The sequence below is a fragment of the Triticum aestivum genome, chromosome 2B (assembly GCF_018294505.1).
Source record: "Triticum aestivum cultivar Chinese Spring chromosome 2B, IWGSC CS RefSeq v2.1, whole genome shotgun sequence".
NCBI lineage: Eukaryota > Viridiplantae > Streptophyta > Magnoliopsida > Poales > Poaceae > Triticum > Triticum aestivum.
This window is the reverse complement of record NC_057798.1, coordinates 413,937-437,065: the sequence shown is the minus strand read 5'-3', so window position 1 is coordinate 437,065 and position 23,129 is coordinate 413,937. Positions and strand designations below refer to the sequence as shown.

The window sequence follows — 23,129 nt, the reverse complement described above, 5'->3', positions numbered from 1 at the left end:
TTTAATTTCGTCAGAAACCTGAATACTTCGAAAGAGATTGTCCAGTTTGTAAACGAAGTGCATCCATTTTTTGCCGTAACCCTCTCTACTTTTTTGAACAATCTATGTGGGTGAAATGATGATAACATCAAAAATACTTTGAAATGCCTTTGTAACAGATGAGTTTAATTTCGTCAGAAACCTGAATACTTCGAAAGAGATTGTCCAGTTTGTAAACGAAGTGCATCCATTTTTTGCCGTAACCCTCTCTACTTTTTTGAACAATCTATGTGGGTGAAATGATGATAACATCAAAAATACTTTGATCATCAATGATCTTTGTGTGTACAATCTGAATTGTCAATATGAGTCATCAACGATTTATAAACCGATGAAGACTCATATTGCGGCCACAAATTCTACACATAGAGTTCAATGAAGACCAAGTGCTTGTGATAGTTTGAGAAATAACATATTTAAGGTGGTAAAAGGCTTGTTATGGGAGCGAGGTGGGACTAAAAACAGCTTGCCATAGCCTCATTAGTACCGGTTCGTGGTACGAACCGGCACTAAATGGTGAAGGTGGGGCCATAGCCTGACCGCAGGCTGACACATCCCCTTTAGTACCGGTTCGTGGCATGAACCGGTACTAAAGGTTCGCCACGAACCGGTGCTATTGTACACATTAGTGCCGGCTCTAATACAAACCGGCACTATTGGGCTTTACGTATGACCCTTTTTCTACTAGTGGATACTGCCAGATCGGTCTTCTTCTTCTGCAACTTCAACTATCTCACGAATTCCCATAGCCCCCCAAACAGCTCTAGCTCGGTTACAAGTGAACATAAGATGCTTCAAATCTTCAGCTCCTTTTTTACAAACCGGACATTGTCCCGAGACCGGGATATGTCGGTTTGCGAGTACTGCCATACCCGGTTTCATCCCATGTAGCACCTTACAGCCAAAAAATTTCACTTTGCTAGGAACATTCAGTTTCCAGAGAATCTCCCAAACAGGATCCATTGACACGTCGCCTTTCTTAATTACCAGTGAGCTGTTGGCGTTGTACTAGTCATGATTTGCATTAGGAATCTGGTCCAAGGTCGCTTTGCTTTATTCAATTCAAAGAGAAAGGAAAAGCTAGGAGGAATCCATCTTTGCTTTTTTGCTTTGCTCAAACAGCAAGCAAAGAACCTGCAGCTAGCTTTGGGAAAAGCAAATTAAGCCAAGCGTACCTACACAAGCCCTGCACTGCAACTAGTTAGCCACAATTGCCCTCCAGTATCCCCATTCATTCCTTCATTGCTCCTCCTTCGTATTACCTCTTCAATTTCTTCTGGCCCGATGAAGCGGTGTCTGCACCTGCAAATTTAGGTACTATTAACACTAATACAACATATATATGAGTAATTCTTCTTCTATATATATCTATCTTGTGTCGATTGCTTGCTACTAGAAGTATATTATGCACCAACTGACAATGTTTATTCATGCATGCACAAACATAACTAATCCCTGCGCTCTTCTTGTGACTACGTATGTAGGTGATATCAGCTAGCAAAATAAAAATAATTCATCTGGATGTGCAGATCGATCTATGGGGTAGATTGGCATCTGGAGCTTCCCTAGTCAGGCCAGGCATGGTGGCTCTTCAATATCCCCCCATTCATTCCTTCATTGATCTTTCTACATATCACCTCATGTTAACATCTGTTGTACCACTACCCATTTTCCAGTAAACTGCCGACAGAAATACATATATACTATATACCAATTCTTCTATCATTCGTCATCAGCACACAAAATCGGTGTGTCAAGGTGCGTACTACTGCTAGTACTGTATGATTTTAAATATTCTTATCTAATTGCTAGCTGTCTAATTTGTTTCCAAAAATAGAAGTGCATTGATGATGCGTCGACCGACCATGATTGTTCATCCACAAAACCTAACTAACTCCTACGCGCTCTGCTGATAACTACCAGGTGTTAACAAAATAATCAGAAAAACCATCAGGAGGTGCAGCTAGCTAGATGGGTTAGATTAACATCTCGAGCTTCGTATCTTACCGGGACTTCATTGAAATATTAGTCATCATGCCGCGGAAGGTATGTTTTCACCTATACCTGCATGCAATTCTCACAATCTAGCTAGACTGGTGCTACTATTTCAATTCTTGTGGTAGAATAGCTCTACACATGGCTCTTGTTGAAAATAGAGCCGAGTTAGCTCAGTGGCAGGAGTTCATGTTGTTGAACATGCCCGTGCATTTGTTTATTTTTGGAGAGGTCTCACTCGTACCAAACAGCGGAAAGTTAAGGGAGGTATTATCCCCCCCTTTAGCCCCGTTTTTTAGGAGTTAGCATGGAGTTACTATCACCAATGAATGAAAGATAAGCAAGCTTCGCTGACTAACGGCGAGTGGGCTCTGGATGTTGTACCGGGGAGGTCCTATATGACGCCCCTGCGTCAAATTGCTGGTGTTCCGCACAGAGCCTCCACTTGGCGGGCTTTCTGGGCCGTTTTCTGTTTCTACTGTTTCACGAGCGAGCAGATAACTCAGTGTTTCTGTTCGCTTCTTTCTGGGGTTTTTCGTCTATTTAAATGGGGGGTGTGGCTGTTCCAAGCAGCAGTGCAACGCTTGAACGACGCATAAGAACCATCCATTTAGCAAGCTACATAGATAGATTCTTCCCATAAAAAAAATTAATATCATGTGGATCCAAAGATTCAGGTATCAAATATTAAACTGATAAGAACAGATACTACACTGATCTTAGCCAACAGATCGAGAAAGGTATTCGTCTGTTTGAATAGAGAACTGTTTCTTTATGAACAAAACTATTCTGCAGTAGTAAACTGTTCTGCAGTTCTAAATTGTACCTCTTTCTTCTGTTTGAAAGGAAAACATAGACTGTGAAGTGTGCAGTGCAAAAGAACCTTCTGTTTCAAAAGATAAAATTCTTTACAACTGATACTATCTCTGTAGTTCATTAATCTAAGCAGGAAAGTATCACTAGAGCACAAAAAATTCCGTTGAATAAGTACAGGGGCCAGTATGAAAACATATTTATCATTGACATGGATTAAACTTGAGGAAACATTTGTCAATGGAACTCTTTCTTCCAGTCGAAATTTGTTGTTGGCAGTGGAGTTGTGCTTGAAGTTGAAAATAATAATAGCGATTAAAACATGCAGAGTAAAAGAAAACGATGGTTAGTGGGGAAAGATCTTTCTCATTTTTGTGAAAACAAAATGATTAGATTACAAATACCACTAGTTAGCTTGCGATTCCGAGGCGTCCCCACTGCAACCCTGCCGAGTCCTCTCCTAGCCAGATCCCCTCGCCGCCGCCGTCGCTAGCCTACCTGACAGCGGCGGCAGGCCCCTCTCGCGCGCAGCCCCACCTCTCCTCCATCTCCGTCCAGCCCAGATCGATCTGCCCTGCTTCAGGTCCGCCTCCAGGATCCTCATAGCTTGGCTTCCTTAGCAGTGGATCCCGGCCACGTGAGCAGCGATCCCGGCCACGTAGGCGGTGCTGTGTGACCCCAATGAGGCTTTGTTCGGTTAATCCTCTCCCCAAGAGGATTGGAGGGGATTCGCAAGGATTGATTTGTATTTTGACTTAGAAGAGGTTTAAATCCCCCTCAAACCCCTTCAATCCACTCGGATTCATGCACAACCGAACAAGGCCTGAAGCGGTGTTTCCCCCCCTTTTTTGGCCTAGTGGTCCTCGTCCGTCCTTCTCACCGATCTGCTGCTGCCGGTCACCTTCTATCTGGCCGCTAACGAGTTCTGGATTTCTCCACTGACGGTCTTCATGGCTTGGCAAAGTGCTCCTAGACCTCTGATTGGGAGAGGATCCAGTCCGGCGCGTCCACAATCATCAGCCCGTGGGGTTTCAAGGCGTGTGTTGGGAAGCTCCGCTATCAGTCGACGTCATGGGACATGTCGAAGTTGCAGTTTCCATGGTGTTGGCAGAGGCGAGGAATGTCAACATAGCTAAGATTGGAAAACCAGATGGTAACGGCTGAGGTGAGATCCTGGACGCGATGAATACATTGCTTCACGGACTGCCGTGTGGTTTTGGCTGCGAGACTTTTCCTGTCCAAACCGCATGCACGGTGCCCGTGAGCCTGGTGATCGGTGATTTGCAACAGCAGCATAGGCAAGTGGGGGCGGCACCACTGGAGGACCTCAACTTTCGTGGTGATCCTTGAGTACCGCGTCGTGATTTTCAGGGTAAAAACCACTAGTGCAGAACTGGCCTTTAGTGCCGGTTCGTAACGGCCTTTAGTGCCGGTTCACCAACCGGCACTAAAGAGTGTGGACTAAAGGTCCCCCCCTTAGTACCGGTTCGTCACGAACCGGCGCTAAAGAGCCACCATGTGGCACGAGCCAGGCCCGGGTGCGTGTAGGACATTAGTACCGGTTGGGAACACCAATCGGTACTAAATGTTTGAGAGGGTTTTGGCTTTATTTTCCATTTAATTCTTTTTTGTTTGATGGTATTTCATGATACTACAAATTGTACACGTTATGCATGTATATAAATAGATTTTCTCGTACGTAGAACCGCATATATATAATATATATCATCGAATGTCTCATAACCAACACCATTAACTATTCACACATACACATGTATATACATATACAATTTCTCCTACATGTTGACTTGGTGCCTTCGGAGCACGATGACAAGTGGTTCATGGGGCGGTAGCGGGTAATGGTATTCTCCTTTGGGATCTATGACCCGGTCGAGCAAAAATCCGGCTATTTCCTCTTGAAGTGCTAGTATGTGGTCCGCTGGTAGGAGCTTATCCCGCACCTCTCTGAACTGTTAAGAAGGAGATCAATATGCATGTGTATTAGTTGTGTTACAAGATATTGATAATGGTGTGAATAGTGTTCTGACAAACGTATCCAGTCCTGTCTTTGAGATCTGCTCCTTTCGGACGCCATCATGCGAATGTTCTCACAAACATAGAATGCACACAGATCATTCCCCGGCGCCTGCTTCAGGGCCTTTACGAGAATGAAATTGAATCAGATAATGATTAATCAAGCATGATAATTAATTAATGGTATTGAAACAAGAATTAAAGAGATGGTAGCTAGCTAGTACTACTTAATTACTTACCTTTGGTCGATGCCAAAACAACTTTTTTGGCCATTTGCCTGGAGTCACCTTGATGAACTTTGCCCAAGCCCTGCCCGCCAGCAAAGAAAATTAATAAAGGGGTTATTAAATAATTCATATCAGGAAATGACGAACTGATAATAGGCCGAGATATAGTTAATAATGATTGAAATTACCTGTTGACTATCCCGTTCATGATGGTGTAGTCTTTATCTTCTTTAAGTAGTGAGTCCAGTACTTCAACTGTTGCTTTGTCAACTTTAATGTCTAACAAGATCCAGTAGAAACTGCATGCGCACACGTTTGCATGTCTTAATTAAGCGGGCATGTGCATAAAATTAATCAACTATCGTAAACCATATACACTTAATTATTAACATCTAGCTAGCTAGTAAGCAAAACCAGAATTTGTATTAACTCACAGGAAGTTGTAAGGAAGTAGTATATCTTCATTGGTATTGAGGCGCTTCAAGAACTGTAGCATGCTTTCCTCTACACTTGCTTGAGAAGTTGGACGAGGATGAGGGCCGACGGGGACGGATATCAAAATCATGGCACTATGTATAACAAACAACGTGCGAGTAAGATAATTATACGAGTAACTATATGTCCAAATCACACAAACATCAATTTGGTAATGTAAAACATTCATGAACAAGAGCCTCACCACAAGGTGGTGCCGACGACGGGACGGTGCGGGCGATCGACGGTGGTTATGACGGAGATTTAGAAGGCACTAAGTAAACCACACCTACATATGCAAACTAAGTGTTATTTTTACCTCAAATTGCATATAAATCAAATACTAGCACATATAATTCCTCCCACATTAATCACTATACAAAGCATTGCAAGAGCTAATCTAGCAATGAGAGTTGAAAGGACAAAGTTGCTAACCTTTGTGATCATTTGAATGGATGGGGGCCTTCAAATCTTGACAAATTTTGGGCAAAATTTGTGAGGAGCTCGAGGAAGAGAGGGGAAGAACAGAGGAAGTGAGGGGAAAGGGGAAGAACACAGCGAGCTCGGGTGGACGAAGGGTTTATGTACGTCGACCTTTAGTACCGGTTCGTGCCACGAACCGGTACTAAAGGTGTTGGACGGGCCCCAGACTGACAACATCCTGCCACCACTCTCTTTAGTACCGGTTCGTGGCACAAACCGGTGCTAAAGGTTCGCCATGAACCGGTACTAATGAGAGCGGCCGGCTAGCCGTTGGAACCGGCACTAATGGACACATTAGTGCCGGCTCAAAATCAAACCGGCACTAATGTGTCTCAGATTTTCCCCTTTTTCTACTAGTGACCCAAGGTCTAGCCTTTATTGGTTGAACCTGGCAATGGTCTTGTTGAAGACAATGTTTTGGGAAATCGGACTTTCTCCAGAATGAAAACCTAAGATCTTCGATCGGGCGACGACAACCCTTGTGCATTGTTTCCTTCTTGGAGGCGTTGCTTATGGATAACTATTTTTGTAGTCCGGGTGTTGTCTTTGGTAGTGGTTAAGTGTTGTTGCTACGAGTGATTGATCACTGTGGCAAGGTCTTTTTTCTCCCTTTATTTTCTTTTTTGGCTGTGTGCATCCTTGATGTCTTCAAACATTTCGTTGGTGCGGAGCCCGAGTGTAATTGGTATCTTCGTGATATTAATATATTCCCTTTATCAAAAAAAATACCACTAGTTACTTGCTTATAAAAAAGATTTGGATAGATAAATTATTAAGAAAAATATGCGGAAATGCATGTTCCTTTTTAAGAAAACATTAACCATTTAGGTGAAAACAGTTTCACTATCTGATGGTATTTAGTAAAAAAAACTGTTGATCTTGATATTACCTAAACTCATGTGTTGATGCCGTACAAATTTGATTAGCCTTGAAAGGATCACTTGAATATTTTGAAACCCTGTTGAACAATGTGATTACAGGAAATTATTTTCACCGTTCAATACAAACAACAGATTACGAGGAAGTAGTATATCTCTCATGTTTATAATTTGTATTAAACTGGAATTTCTCTCATGCACCGTTTAATACAAAGAACAAGGTGTAAGGAACTAGTATTTCTCTCACCAGAACCAGCCTTGTAGCGTACCGAAACTATCTATTGTAGCGAACCTAAATTGGTTGCTGGGGTGAACGTTATTTTTAATATTAAATTTCTAAAAATGCCAACATTTCTTGAATTTCTGAACAAAGTTTTGTAGACAAGAACATTTGAACATGTGAACAAAAAAATGAGAAAGCGGAAAAAATGAACACCAATTTTTTTGGAAAAACATAAAACATTTTTTCTATTTGTGAACAAATTATGAAATACTGAACAAATTATGTAACTGTGAACATTTTTCAAATGTGCACAAATATTAGAAAAGTGGAACATTTTAGGATATTCGGAACAAAAAGCTGAAACAGCAAACATTTTTTTAATTTGTGAACAAAAAATTAAAATGAAACATTTCATGAAATTCCGGATTATAATTTCAAACGCAAACAACTATTGAAATTCTTGAAAATTTTCTGAAAAACGAATTTTTTTAATTTCTGCTCAAAATTTGAAATCACTGATAAATGGACATTTCATGAAATTCCAAATAAAAAATTGAAATAACCAGAATATTTATAAAATTCTTGAACATTTTTCAATTTCTGACAAAAAATTGAAACTATGAATATTCCTTAATATTTATAAATTTATGTTCATGAAATTCTGAACAAAAAATTGAAATCATGAGATTTTTCTAAAATTCTTGAACATTTTAAGAAATGCGAACATTTTTTTAATTTCTGACCAAAATTTGAAATTGTGAACACTCCTTAACAGTTTTCAATTGGTGATATTTTTTTAAAAAAATAAACATATTTGGATTCCTGAACATGTTTTGAACTTGTGAACATATTTTCAAATTCATGTACATTTTTTGATACACGAATATTTTTTTATTTTTGATTTTTTTAAAGGGAACTGTTTTAAAAAATATGAACAAAATTTAAAAGTTTGAATAAATATATTAAAAATAAAATCAACTTGAAAAAGGAAAACGGAAAAAAAAGGAAAAAAGAAACAAAAAGACAAAAGACAAAAGGAACAAAAAAGATAAAATAGGTAAACAAATAAAGAAAAAATGAAAATTAAATCAAAACAAAAACGGCAAACCAGATATAATCGTTAAGGAACCTTCTAGAAGGTTCCTAAAACCAGAAAAAAGCAGAGTTGAAACTTCTCAAAACCAGGATTTGTGTACACCCTAAACATCTAGCATGGGCTGGCCCACTATGATCGGTTCGCCGGTCGCTAGTTCTGAGGAACCGCGACATCTTGACGCAATGTGGGTCCGTTAGGGAATTCCGTTGAACCCGACTTGGGACATGTTTCCCTTGTTGAGTTCATGCTGCTCCGGGACTGGATGCAAATGGTGTTGCTGCAGGACAGGAGTGCGAACGTGGTGCACTGGGCTTGGGAGTAATCTGGCGAATTCTCAGCAGGGTCGGCATATGCGACAAAATTTGCGGGGAGAGAAGTTCCACCGAAGTTCAGCTGGGAGTCCAAGGCTCCTATGGTTTTTCGGTTCTTCTCCTGGCTAGCTCTGAGGAACTGGTGCTGGACCTCAGACCGTCTCGCTCGATGTGGTTTTCCCCATCAGCCGTTTGTCCTTTGTGCGCTCAAGAAATCGAGTCCATTGAGCATTTGTTGATTAGCTGTGTTTTGTCGAGGATGGTTTGGAGCTGGGTGATGCGGGTGGCATGCAGGCAGGACTGGATGCCAATGGTGGGGGAGCACTTGCTAGCGTGGTGCACAAGCTCTTCTCAGGGGGCAAGGGAGAAGGAGCTTCGTGCAATCATCCACCTCGTGTTTTGGGATCTATGGAAGCACAGGAATGAGGTGATGTTCAATTAATAGAGGCCTTCAGCTTCGGAGGTGCTTCGCAAGGTGGAAGTAGAGTGGATTACTTGGCATAACACTTGTCTCCTTCGCACAGACAACAGTGCTTGTGCCAGTTTGTGGTTGCAGTGGAATGTAGCAACAATAGACTACGGTCGCTTTGGTTTTTTTTTTTAGGGGTAAGCCAAAATTTTATTACTCAAAGACCACAATGGGTGGGATACAACTTGGATCATGGGGTTGGCCTAACCAGAGATGGCGCCTCGGACCAAGACTAAGTGAGTATTTGGCTAGTTTGTGTGCGTCAACATTAGCCGCACGACCTTCAAAATAAAAATTACATTGAAACGTAGATGCTCTAATATTAATCTTTTGAATGATAGACCCACTCCTTCCTCTACCTCCACATGAAATATCAGCCACCGTTTGTTTGGAGTCAGAAGCAATGACAAAGTTGTGGATATTTAGATCTTCCGCCAGTGCCAACGCCTCCCGGCACGCAATTGCTTCAAGGATTGTTGGGTCCTCCAGACCAGCAACCACCAGCGCTGAGCTGCCGAGGTAACTGCCTTGCTCATCCCTGCATACTGCAGCAGCTGCGCCACCCTTCCTCGCTCTAACTCCCGCATCTACCTGGATCTTTGCAAAACCAGCAGGGGAGCCTTGGGGCGAGTCATTCGTGTATGCCCTGTTGGTGGAGCTACACTTGTCGCCGCCGGGCTTCTCATGGCGATCATGTTAAGTTCGTCAATGAACCGCCTAACAAATGAATTAGTTACTTGTGGCGATTGGAAAATTCCTTCATGAATAGCCTTGCGACGCGCCGCCCAAATCGCCCGGAGTGTGACCGCTAGTAAAACAAACTGATCATGAGGTAGTGATTGCATGAAGGTGAAAAGCCACTGCTTGGCGTTGGATTCAGTGTTCGATACCAGGCTTTGTGCTAGCTCCTCATCAACTAGTGCCCACACACATCTCGAACTAGTGCAGTTTACCAGAGAGTGTCTCCATGAATCAGGAGAACCACACAATCCGCACTGAGCATTATCAGCCATGTGTCTATGTGCCCGAACGTCCTCCATAGGCAGAGACTGCTTCGATAAGCGCCAGAGGAACATCCTCACCTTAGCCGGGACCTGTGTCTTCCACAATGTTTTCCATGCTCCTTCCTCGACCGCCGTGTTTGAGGTACCAGCCCTGCCTTCAAGCCAAGCCTCCCTTCGCTGTCTTGTTGCTACCAGCATACGGTAAGATGATTTGACAGTGAAGTTTCCACTTGATTCAAAGTTCCAGCTCCAAAAGTCCTGAAAATTGCATGTGCACAATGGGATCCCCAGGATGATGCTTGCGTCCATAGGCATGAACACTTGGTTGATTAGCTGGTTGTTCCACGTAGCACTTGTGTGGTCGATGAGTTCCGCCACCATAATCGGTGGGTTAGAGTGAATGCTTCCATATGGACGTAGCATCTCATCTCTTGGCAGCCACGGATCCTCCCAAATGCGAGTAGATTGACCATTACCAATTCGGCGGATGAGCCCCTGCTTAAGTGTATCCCTGCCTTCGATAATTGCTCGCCATATCTGACTTGGATGGTTGCCCAAATTCGCCTCGAGGATCGTGGTTCCTGGAAAATATATGCTCTTCAACAGGCGGGCACTCAAGGATTCTGGATCTTGGAGAAGTCTCCATGCCTGTCGCACCAGCATCGCCATGTTGAAGAGTTCAAAATCTTTGAAACCTAGGCCTCCCATTCCCTTCGGTTGTGTCATGCTCTTCCAGGATACCCAATGAGGTTTTCTTTTGCCTTCTTTGCTTCCCCACCAAAACCTTCTAATGAGCATGTTGAGATGCTTACATAAACCCCTTGGGAGTTTAAAACAGGACATGGAGAACACCGGTATTGACTGAGCCACCGATTTGATTAAAACCTCCTTGTCGGCCGATGACATGGTATTTTCCACCCATCCCTGCACTTTGCTCCATATCCGGTCCTTGAGGTATTTAAAAGCCCCATTCTTCAAACTTCCAATGTCTGAAGGCATCCCCAGGTACTTCTCATTTAGTGTTTCATTGGTTACATTGAGTAGGCCTTTTATCTCACAATATGGTTGGGCCTCATTGCCTCTTCTTCTCTAAGACATGTACGCAAACACAAAACCACGGCCCAGCGTAGCAAAGCAAACAGAGCAATGTCCATGCGAACACAAATAACGGCCCAACGTAGCAAAGCAAACGGACCAATGTACGTTTTGTTATCCGTCATGACCGATATTCAGCCCAAATATAAATTGGGTTTGTGTCCGCGTGGACATGCCACAGATGCCCGCGTTCTCGAGTAAACTGTCCAAAAAAAAGAAAAACACCACAATTGCATTTGTCGCTGCAAAAAACCACTGTTTACAGAAAAGTTTGCCAAAAACACCAATTTTGAGTAATCCGCTTGCCGTAAGCACTAAACGCTCGATCGAATATGTTTTGACTTCGTAAATCTCAAGATGATATGCCTTCTCAGTCTCTCGGAGGTGCTCATAGGGGTAGGGTGTGCGTGTGTGCGTTCATAGGGGTGAGTGTATGCGCGTGTATATGAACGCTTGTGTCTGTACTGATGCTCAAAAAAAAAAAAGAATGTGTTTTGACAGAAAAACTGACAGGTGGGACCTGCTGTCAAAATGATGATGTGGGACATGGAAAACGGAAAGAGGAGACATAATTTCTCTCTTCCTCCACTTTCCCAGACATTTCATGGAACACCTTCCTGGCGGTGTGAGGGACGACGATGCCACCGAGGAGGCGAGCGGGGCGGGGCAGCTGCTTCTCAACGCTGGCTTACTGTTGCGCGTGATGCCGCGAGCTGTCGAGCTCCCTCATGCCTGCACCCCGGCCCTGCGCGCCCGCGCCCCGGTCGGATCTGGCAAGGCCGAGATCCCGTACCTGGGGCCTGCGTGCCCGCGCTCCGGCCGGCTCTAGTGACGCCACCAACCAGGAGGCACCTTTGCTATCGAGAGCCTTGGCGGGAGCCACAAGCCGTGGCCGAGGGTCACCGGAGATGGCCGGTTGGCACGCGCGGCATGCGTCAAATGGCGTGCTACGAGGCACCAGCCACGCCGGGGTTGAGCGGCACGACGACGTCCAGGTCGAAGGCAAGACGTCGCAGGGGAGGGATGCGCGCCAAGGGCGTTGCTGTGTCGTGGACCGCCATGACCTACAGGCTTTCATGTCGTACTAGACGAACGAATTAGAGGGGGTACCTACTAGGGCACCGCTGCATCATGGACCGCCATCGCGGCTTCCTATTCCTCCTGCATCCGGAGGAGCAGAGGCACCAGCTTCCTAGCACGCCTGCGGTGCTCAAGCCATGGAGTGCGTCTCATGCGAGGTTGGAGGAGCTCAGGGAGGGAGGAGGTGAACGGTGTTGGAGGCGGAGCTGGCGCCCGGCTCACTGAAGGCCATCAGCCCTGACAGTGGGCCCCACCTATTATATTCCGTTTAGTTCTTTCGGCAAATGAATTACACAAAATCGGTGTTTTCGGCAAAACTTTTATGAAAACGGTGGTTTTTTGCACTCACAGCCGCAATTATGGTGGTTTTTTTTTAATTTACTCTGCGCTCTCCTCCCCTGACCCGTTTCTCGGTGGCACAAACGCCAGTCCCCTCCATCCCACTGCATTTTGACCTTTCCGTCCTCGTCGTCCTTGCCACCGCCACCGCCACCCCCCCTTCCCCCCGCCCCCCTCACAAACACGCACACCACCACCCCTGACGGGCCCCACACCACCGCCACCGATGCCACTACCGCTGGAGTTGTTCCCACTTCTTAGCACAGGCGGTGTGCTTCGCGTCCTGCACCCTACGCTCCCTTCAATCAGGGTCGTTTCCACCATTGCCCCTACTCCCGCTACCTGGTAGGACGGGGGTCTTCACCGGCCAAGACTCGCCCACGCTCGTTGATGGTGTCCTGGACTAGGAGGTTGCTACGTCTTGAGCTTGCGTTGGTTTTCCTTGAAGAGAAAAGGGTGATGCAGCAATAGTAGCATAAGTATTTCCCCTAGTTTTTGAGAACCAAGGTATCAATCCAGTAGGAGGCTCCTCAAAAGTCCCACGCATCTACACAAACAAACAAGAACTCGCAACCAACGCAATAAAGGGGTTGTCAATCCCTTCACGGCCACTTGCGAAAGTGAGATCTGATAGAGATAATAAGATAAGATAAATATATTTTTGGTATTTTATAATATAGATTGGAAAAGTAAAGATGCAAATAAAAATAGATTGAAAGCTTATATGATAAAAGATAGACCCGGGGGCCATAGGTTTCACTAGTGGCTTCTCTCAAGATAGCATAAGTATTACGGTGGGTGAACAAATTACTGTCGAGCAATTGATAGAAAAGCGAATAATTATGAGATTATCTAGGCATGATCATGTATATAGGCACCACGTCTGTGACAAATAGACTGACTCCTGCCTGCATCTACTACTATTACTCCACACATCGACCGCTATCCAACATGTATCTAGAGTTTAAGTTCATAAAGAACAGAGTAACGCATTAAGAAAGATGACATGATGTAGAGGGATAAACTCATGCAATATGATATAAACCCCATCTTTTCATCCTCGATGGCAACAATACAATACGTGCCTTGCTGCCCCTGCTGTCACTGGGAAAGGACACCGCAAGATTGAACCCAAAGCTAAGCACTTCTCCCATTGCAAGAAAGATCAATCTAGTAGGCCAAACCAAACTGATAATTCAAAGAGACTTGCAAAGATAACTTAATCACACATAAAAGAATTCAGAGGAGATTCAAATATTTCTCATAGATAAACTTGATCATAAACCCACAATTCATCGGATCTCGACAAACACACGGCAAAAAGAGTTACATCGAATAGATCTTCAAGAAGATCAAGGAGAACATGGTGTTGAGATCCAAAGAGAGAGAAGAAGCCATCTAGCTAATAACTATGGACCCGGAGGTCTGTGGTAAACTACTCACAACTCATCGGAGAGGCTATGGTGTTGATGTAGAAACCCTCTGTGGTTGATTCCCCCTCCGACGAAGCACCGGCGAAGGCTCCCAGATGGGATCTCGCGGATACAAAAGGTTACGGTGGTGGAAATAGTTTTTCGTGGTCGCCCCTGATGTTCTCGGGGTACGTGGGTATATATATAGGAGGAAGAAGTAGGTCGGTGGACACCCGAAGGGCCCACGAGATAGGGGCGCGCCCAGTAGGGGGGCGCCCTCCACCCTCGTGGCCTCCTCGATTGTTTCTTGACTTGCACTCCAAGTCCTCTGGATCACGTTTGTTCCAAAAAGATCGCTCCCGAAGGTTTCATTCCGTTTGGACTCCGTTTGATATTCCTTTTCTTCGAAACACTGAAATAGGCAAAAAAAACAGCAATACAGGCTGGGCCTCCTGTTAGTAGGTTAGTCTCAAAAATGATATAAAAGTGTAAAGTAAAGCCCATAAATACCCAAAACAGGTAATATAATAGCATGGAACAATCAAAAATTATAGATATGTTGGAGACGTATCAGAGATACTCACCACGTTGTCTCCCGGCCAGATGGGCCGGGCCGAGGACCCCCATGGCGGTTCACTGGTGGGTCATATCTAGAAGACCCATTGCGTATACATGGAAGCTTCCCGAGGATATGGTCCATACTTCAAGATTATGTCAACTACACCACGATCTGCCATATACGAGTAGCAAACATATATGTAAGCCTAGACCACATGGTACCTTTATAAACTAGGGGATAGGGCCCATATAAGATCATAGACAATCTCGTGGTACACAAACTTGTATTTTGTTCTTCATCCACAATCAATACAAATAAAAGCAGGACACAGGGTATTGTCTCTTCAAGAGAGCCCGAGACTGGATACAACCACATGTCTATTATTACCATCCTAGCCTATGAGCTCGGAACCCCTACCCGAGATTCAAAGAAATCGACTGCATCATTGGCGGCCCATGCATGTCCCTGCTGATAGTCACGTAACTCCGATGGGAATCTGCATAGGTGAGCAGATCGGTTCCGGCTTGACCTTTCTGCCGGGCCAGATCTTCGCCTTTCTGTCGGACCTCTCAGTGACTAAACCATCCACCTAGGCCAAGTCGATAACCTCGCTCCTAATCAAGTCATGAGATTTGGCAACTTGAAGTACGCCGCAGATTCCCGAGGGAAACTGAACTTCTCATGCTGGGAGTCAGACCATGTCGAGGACCAACAACTCACGCCCGTACCAACGCCGATGTCGATCAGGCTCAAGGCGGGTACGTGAATGGTACGTCCTAGACCCGACGAAACAGCTCGGGTGCCAGGCCATGGACTTGGCTCCGCAGGAACACCCCGGATCCATGTCAGATCGGTGAAGCAGGCATGCATGTTAGGGTGACCAATATCACTTCAAATCGAACAATTCAACCAAGTCATTTGCTAAGGCACCTATGAAAGCACCTACATATCAAGTAAGTACAGTTACAGAAGGACATGTATATACCCTTTTTTGGAAAAGGAGGATTTCCCCAGGCTTTGCATCAGAATGATGCAATGCAGCCATATTATTAAAAATGGTCTCAAGTACAAAGTTTGGTACAATATCTCAAGGTCTCAAAATGAACATGAAACAAGCAAAACTCTCCACAACCGGCATTTTTAGGACAGTAAAATTGAGCCTAATCCCAGCCCTCTCACGTCATTAGCGATCCGATCTAGCCCCCAAGTCATTTTTGGTCGTTGGATTTGCTTTGTTATTGCACGATTTACCACTAAGTGGGATTGTAGGTATCCCATGCTACTGTCTCCAAATGGTTGCATCCAATAGCCATATGCTCCTTGGCATCCGCATGACTGAGTGACGACCACATACGGATCCAACCAGTTGCCCTTTATATGACCTGCAAAAAAATTATGACATTGTGCCTGCTAAAAATCACATCATTCCGGCAGTTTCAGATAGCCCAAATTAATGCACACATCCCAACTCGAATATGCGCCGCTATTTTAGAATCTACCCCATTTAGCCACATTCCAAATAACGTGGCTATGCTATCCGGGGGTTTGACATTGAATATAACTTGTATTGTATGCCAAAGTAGCCTGGCAAGTGGGCATTTGATAAAAAGATATTGGATAGTTTCATTCTGACCACAAAAACAGAAACGCTACTACCCTCCCATTATGCTTTGCCAATTTATCTTTAGTCAAAATCACTTCCTTGTGCATATACCACATAAATACCTTATACCCTTGTTTATTTACAACCAAATTATTATGCATAATCACTGTAGCATAATCTAGAAATGGTATGACTTAGGCTTGTATTTTACCCTGCAATTTTCCTAATCAATTTGGAAGAAACTTTAACCTTAAAACAGAACATTAAAGTCGGAAGATCCTAATATAAATGTCACACTAAATAAGGAAATAGAAGAATAGCACAAGAGAATAGGAACAAACGGCTTTCATTGTTGTTGTATCCTGAGAATGTATATAAACATCTAAATCTAGAGAGTGAGCAGCTCATGCGGTACAACCGACAATAGAAACAACAAACTATGAACAATTAATTACTCCCTCCGTTTCATATGTAACGTGTACATTTATTTATTTTGAAAATTCAAACTTTATAGACTTCAACCAACTTTATAGAGAAAACTATTTCTATCTACAATACCAAATATATAAAATATGAAACTACATCTTATGATGATTCTAATGATATATGTTTGACATTCTAGATGTAAATGTTTTTCTTCACAAACTTGGTCAAAGTTTGTGAGGTTTGACTTTTCAAAGAATCTATATGCACTACGTTATGAAACGGAGGGACTAAAATGAATCATATTCAAATAAGTCAGGAAATAGTGAAATATCTTACATAACCATGTAAAAGTGGTACCTCGGGCAGGTCTTCTGCCCACTACTCTATGTATCTCATAGGAGCAATGCTACATCCACGTAAAGATCTACAAATGTTTACGTGCTGGAGTGACTTGGCAACGTTTAATTGGATTAAGGGGGAGGGTGAGGCCAACCCCTCCTGAAATTCAGAGGGGGGGGGGGGGGGGGGGGGGAGATGTTTAGATTAGTTGGAAAGTTTTGTAACATATGTAAGCCTTTGTAGGTGTAGGATTTTCGTACCTCATAGAGTTAATCCCGTGCCCGTCTTGCATGTAAGCGTGTGCATGTAGGATATGTAAGCCTAGTCTGTTTGGGTTTAGGTCTAGCCTGGTAATAATATATATACATGAACACCCCCTGTAACGCTGACCATAGTCGGTTTGGGATACGTAAGCCTAGTTGTTTTGGGTTCAGAAAAGAGGAGAAGAGAAATATGAAAGGCTCGATATGAGCATTTGGCCATAAAAGAGTTTTTTCCATCGATCGCCAAGTCACCGAAGTAAATCGAGTTATCGCTAGGTCAAGCCAGCTTCACATACGGTTGTTTCTGGTCTAGTTTTGCACGTATGTGTGTCTTGCTCCTTGGTGAGTTGATCTAGCGCTATAAAGCCCACACTCTATGCTAGTTACTATACTTGTCATTCTTTCGTATGCATACCTTCTACATTTTGAGGTGCACATAACAACAATTAGTGGAATGCACATGAGAAGCATTTATATTCATTCAGAGAACATAAGAACACATCAACAGAAATTAGCTATAGAGCTGCATCAAAGGGAAAAACATAAAGCTTATAGTGAACGCTGACCATAGTAGTTCCGTTTACTCTATTGACAACATCTGCTCCAAAAATTAGTTACTTAATAAATAGTATTATGGTGGACATTATACTGTTATTACCAAGCTGTAGTAATAGAAAAGGCTTTGCCTAACTTATGAAATAGTGCAAGTATGAAATCATATTTCAACAAATGGTTATTCATTAGCTCATGCCATACCAATGACTAAAATGCCGATATACTTAACGAGCATGGCAAAGACTGCAAGCCTCGATATTTAGGGGAAATTTTGCCAATATTGTTCTGAATTGCCAAAAAAATTCACAATTCTCAACTGGGGAAGAAGAAGCACCATCCTTGTGCCAATCTACTGGTACTGCAGTGCTGCTATAACCGTATGCTTGAGTGCTGCTTCCACCACCATCAACGTCGTGTGTGCTGCTGCTAACCGCTCTCCTCGGGAATAGGTCAAAGCGCAAGAGCCCAGCACACTGTGATGATTGGATGGAATTGGGATCACGAATGAAAGCCTGACAAATCAATTATGGCATTCATCAGTGTTGACAATATATGGATCATGAACCAATAGAGATACAACTACAAAATTGTTCCAGTTCCAGGAACCTATAGATATACAACTACAAATTTGTTCCATGAACCAAGAATTCTAAGCAAGGATAATCAACATCAGGGAGATCTGAAGCACAGAGGAGAGGGAGTGAAGAAGTGATGCGAGATCGACGAGGAGAGGAACTAGGGAGGCGGTGGGTGGGTCTACCAGCGGAGAAAGGATGACGGCGCTCATGGCGATAACTCCACTCCTCCTACGCGGCCAGCCCTGTTTATGATGCTTCCTTCGGGTGGAGAAGGTGGGGCCAGTCCGGCCGCAACGTGCAACTGAGATGAGCAGGGGATAGGGAGGACGGAATCTGCAGGAGGAAGGAGGGTATGAGAGGAGGACGGGGTGGTGGCTCGGAAGGGCGGGGGGCGAGTGCACAAGAAAAGGGATGGCTGGGATTCGTCGGGGAAGCCGGAAAGAATGGCCCGAACATGGGAAACTCCCTAGCTCCAACAAATTTAAGTTTTAGATTCTCACCATAAAATCCTTTTAACATTTGTGTTCCCTCCTCTCCCAGCTGATAACACATTGGGTCTCCCCACACTGGCTAACAATACCACTGCTTGTCAGTCCCATTAACACACAAACACTCAAATTATGGTTGTGGTTTACTGTGAGCCTATATGAGTGCCGACACACACAACTTAATTGACTAGTGTTGACCATAATACTAGCAATACAAAAAATCAGGTGCACCTTTTGCATCTATTTACTAAACAGAAAACGCGAAACTGAGGGACCTCAACTAATCAGCATCAACTAATTATGCAGGAGATATATGCGGGCAACATCGAACAAGCGGTGCGAAGGATAATCCCTTCTTTGGAGGATATGAGCAATACTGCACACAAGGCCATCTATTTTGATGCATGGCATGGGCTTGCTGCTTCTGCGGTGCTTAGAGCCATAGCTGAAGACCCTCCGCCATCTTTGCTAAAGAAATTCGACAAGATCATCCACGTTGATTGCTCCAGTTGGAAAAGCCAAAGAGCACTCCAGAAGACAATCGCACAAGAACTGAAGCTTCCTCATTGGGTAATGGATATTTTTGATAGGCAAGATGAGGAAGATGATTTCAGAGGAGTAGATGAAGGCTCAAGAGCTGAAATAGGATTCGTTGGGAGAGAGATCTTTCAAGTCCTTATGGGCCATAGATGTTTAGTGGTCTTTCATAATGGAAGCAATGATATGATTAATTTAAGTGGTTTTGGCATTCCTCAAGGAGAATTTTTTGAAACCAAAGTATTGTGGACATTTCGAGGAAGGCTTCGGCTCAACCCACGAATTAGTGAGAAGGTGGATAGTTCACATCTTTTTCTTTATGATCACTCGATGGGTCACGGTTGGAATTATTTGCTGCAAAATGAGGCTAGAGAAATTGCTAGGCACATAAATAAGCTTCCTGAAGTACTTGAAGAGTGTTGCCTGTATCTACTGGTATTAAATTCTCAAGGAGGTAATGTCATGGACTACGACTGGGCCACCCATGCTTCGAGCTATTGGGTATGTGATGGGATTATAAAGGGAGGTCAGTCGGACGAAGCATGGGAGGTTGCGGCTGCTCTGCATCAATACATACATATAGAGGATTATTCATCTAATGAAATTCCCTCTTTTGGTCATAAACTGAAGACTCCTTGGAAACCGCGGATATTGGTCAAGGACAACTTTGTTGTGCATCAAAATTCAACTTCTTTTTTTATTTCTGCTGTTGCAAGTGATTCCGATCCTCCATTAAGGCCCTTACCTAATGGCTTGTTTCATTTGTCGGACAAACTTTGTGTTCTCAAGTTATGCCGATGCAGCTTCAGTTTTTCTTTACCTCCTTTCGGTGGTTGCCGCAGCTTAAGGTTCCTCGGATTAGATAGCTGCAAGAATCAACAAGTATTAGTAGAAGGGAAGCAAGATAGACCACCAATGGAATTTTTTCAGAGCTTATGGGTTCTAAGCATATGTCACACTGATTGGGAGTTGGATTTGTCAGCACACATCACAGAGCATATGCATGTAAACATTAGGGAGGTGCATATAAAGAAAGGAAGGGTTTGGTCCCGCGGTTTTCCATGGAGAAAATTGCAGAACCTTCGTAAGCTTCGACTGATTGAGCCTACATCACCTTGGCATACAGGTGAAATGGATGAATTTACAGGTATGGTGAACATGGAATTCCTTGACCTATCAAGCAATAGCACAATACAAGGTTTGCCAAGTCTCTCAAAAGCAGCTAGCCTTAAGACTCTGGTACTAGATGGTTGCATTGGTTTGGAGCAGGTTGAAAGTCTCCCTCCATCACTTGAATCATTCAGCTTAGATGCAGGACCAAGAAATGATGATTACAAGGCAGCCAAAATAAGCCGCATCTCAATTGCTGGAGTACAGTAGGTTTAACACCAATATAAATAAAGAATGAGTTCATTACAGTGCCTTGATGTGGTGTTTTGTTTTCTTTCGCTAACGGAGCTCACGAGTTTTCTGTTAAGTTTTGTGTTGTGAAGTTTTCAAGTTTTGGGTAAAGATTCGATGGACTATGGAATAAGGAGTGGCAAGAGCCTAAGCTTGGGGATGCCCAAGGCACCCCAAGGTAATATTCAAGGATAACCAAGCAACTAAGCTTGAGGATGCCCCGGATGGCATCTCCTCTTTCGTCTTCGTTCATCGGTGACTTTACTTGGAGCTATATTTTTATTCACCACATGATATGTGTTTTGCTTGGAGCGTCATTTTATTTTCTTTAGCTTTGCTTGCTGTTTGAATAAAGTACCAAGATCTGAAATACTTAAATGTTATATTTTTCACATGAGAGAGAGTCTTCACATAGTTGCATAATTATCTGACTACTCATTGATCTTCACTTATATCTTTCGGAGTTGTTTGTCGTTTGCTCTAGTGCTTCACTTATATCTTTTACAAAATCATGAATATATTTGGAATGGTGAATATTTTTCAAATTCTAGAACATTTTTACAGATTTCGAACATTTTCTAAAATCATGAATATTTTTTGAATTCATGAACATTTTCTGCTATTCAAAAACAAATAGAATTTGTGAAAAAAATTGTTGAATATAGGCAAACATTTCTAGAATCGATGTGCACTTTTTTGGAAATTGGTGCAACAATTTATGAAATTCATGATTTTTTTATTTAGCGAACATTTTTTTAAATGCATGATCATTTTTGAATCAGTGAGCATTTTACGAATCAATAAAATATTTTCTAAGTCATGAACAGTTTTTGAAATTTTAAGATAATTTTCAATTCATGAACATCTTTTGAATTGGTGAACTTTTGTTCAATTTCATTAACATTTTTCAATACATGAGCTTTTTCCAAAAATCATGAATTTTTTATTTCATGTAAATTTGTTTCCAGAATTGTCAACATTTTTTAAAATAGCAAACATTTTTTGAATCAACAAAAATTTATAAATTATTTTAAAATTTATTTTAAAATTTAAATTTTTTGAAAAAAAATCGAAACTGTTTTGCAGTCCCATATTATTTAAAGTAAAAAAACAAAGACCAAAAAGGAAACAATAAATGAAAAAAATGAAATTTAAAAACAGGTCGTCCGGACATGGTCTGGCCCAAACATGCGCGCTGTGTATAAAAGGTTCCTACTACATGGGTCGGTCCAGGCGGGGATTTCACTGTGTGAAATGTTTTTTTATTACTTATAGATGGTATCAGCGGGTAATATTTTATAACTTTAGGGACAATTTCGGTGACGTACCGCCAGAAGCAATAGCCCTTTTATTATTAGGTATAGAGGTATAGAGGTATAGCCTACGCCCGGCAACATGGGCATCAGCCTGGCGTTCATGGCGGTGCTCAAAGGGTACGAGCTCGTGCTGACGATGCCATCATAAACCAGCCTGGAGAGGAGGGTGGTGATGAATGCCTTCGGCACGCAGCTCGTGCTCACCGACCCGGCAAAAGGGGATTGGGGGGGGGGGGGGGGGGGGCACCGTGAGGAAGGCCACCCAGCTCTATGAGAACTATCCTAGCGCCTTCATGCTCCAGCAGTTTGAGAACCCTGCCAACGTCCAATTGCACTATGAGACCACCGGTCCGGAGATATGGGCAGGTCGACATCTTCGTCATGGGGATCGGCAGTGGCGGTACCGCCACGGGGGTCGGCAAGTACCTCAAGGAGAAGAACCCCAATGCCAAGATCTTTGGAGTTGAACCTGCTGAAGCAAATGTTGTGAATGGTGGCAAGCCAGGTAGGCTATCGGGTTTCTTCCTTTATTTCATACTAGAAGACTACATATCCATTTTTTTTAGTTAGTTTGCTAAAGTGAACCTAACTGCAGGGCCTCACCTCATCACTGGAAATGGAGTGGGATTTAAGCCAGATATTTTGGACATGGACATAATGGATTAGGTTCTAGAGGTAAGGAATCAAAATGGCTTTATGTTGGTTTGGTAGAATAAATTCTGTAATTTTTACTGAATCCATGCATGTAAAAATTAACAGGTGAAAGGTGAGGATGCCGTAAAGATGGCGCAACAGTTGGCATTGCAAGAGGGCCTGTTGGTAATAAGTAAAGTAAATAAATTAACTGCTCCCTAGAGAAAAGAAAAGGAATGGTTATATTGGCTCATGTGAGTGAAACTCTCCCGGCTAATTGTGCTTAAGTTGCTAAATTTTCTCAGGTGGGGATATCATCACCTGAGAAAATTGCTGCCACTGTGTTGCTAATTTGGCTCTTTGAACTCGCAAAGAGGCCAGAAAAAAAGGCCACACATACCCATCTCTGTTAAACTGTTACACAAAAAATATGTTAATAGCCAGTGTCAGTGGACTAAC

General features: G+C 43.2%; 1 protein-coding gene, 1 non-coding gene and 1 pseudogene across 2 annotated transcripts; 2 read left to right on the top strand and 1 right to left on the bottom strand.

Annotated features, from left to right (window-relative positions):
- Nucleotides 1-23,129, top strand: part of LOC123045693 (bifunctional L-3-cyanoalanine synthase/cysteine synthase, mitochondrial-like) — a 30,152-nt pseudogene that overhangs the window by 6,465 nt on the left and 558 nt on the right.
- Nucleotides 1,247-20,863, top strand: LOC123043021 (uncharacterized). The gene is made up of 5 exons (XM_044465355.1): nt 1,247-1,353; nt 1,524-1,622; nt 1,716-1,797; nt 1,963-2,085; nt 19,090-20,863. The coding sequence occupies exons 4-5, from the start codon at nt 2,074-2,076 to the stop codon at nt 20,698-20,700; spliced, it is 1,623 nt and encodes a 540-aa protein (XP_044321290.1). The 5' UTR covers nt 1,247-1,353; nt 1,524-1,622; nt 1,716-1,797; nt 1,963-2,073; the 3' UTR covers nt 20,701-20,863.
- LOC123047688 (U2 spliceosomal RNA) lies at nt 2,584-2,778 on the bottom strand. The gene has a single exon (XR_006423076.1). It is a non-coding gene; the product is annotated as a U2 spliceosomal RNA (small nuclear RNA).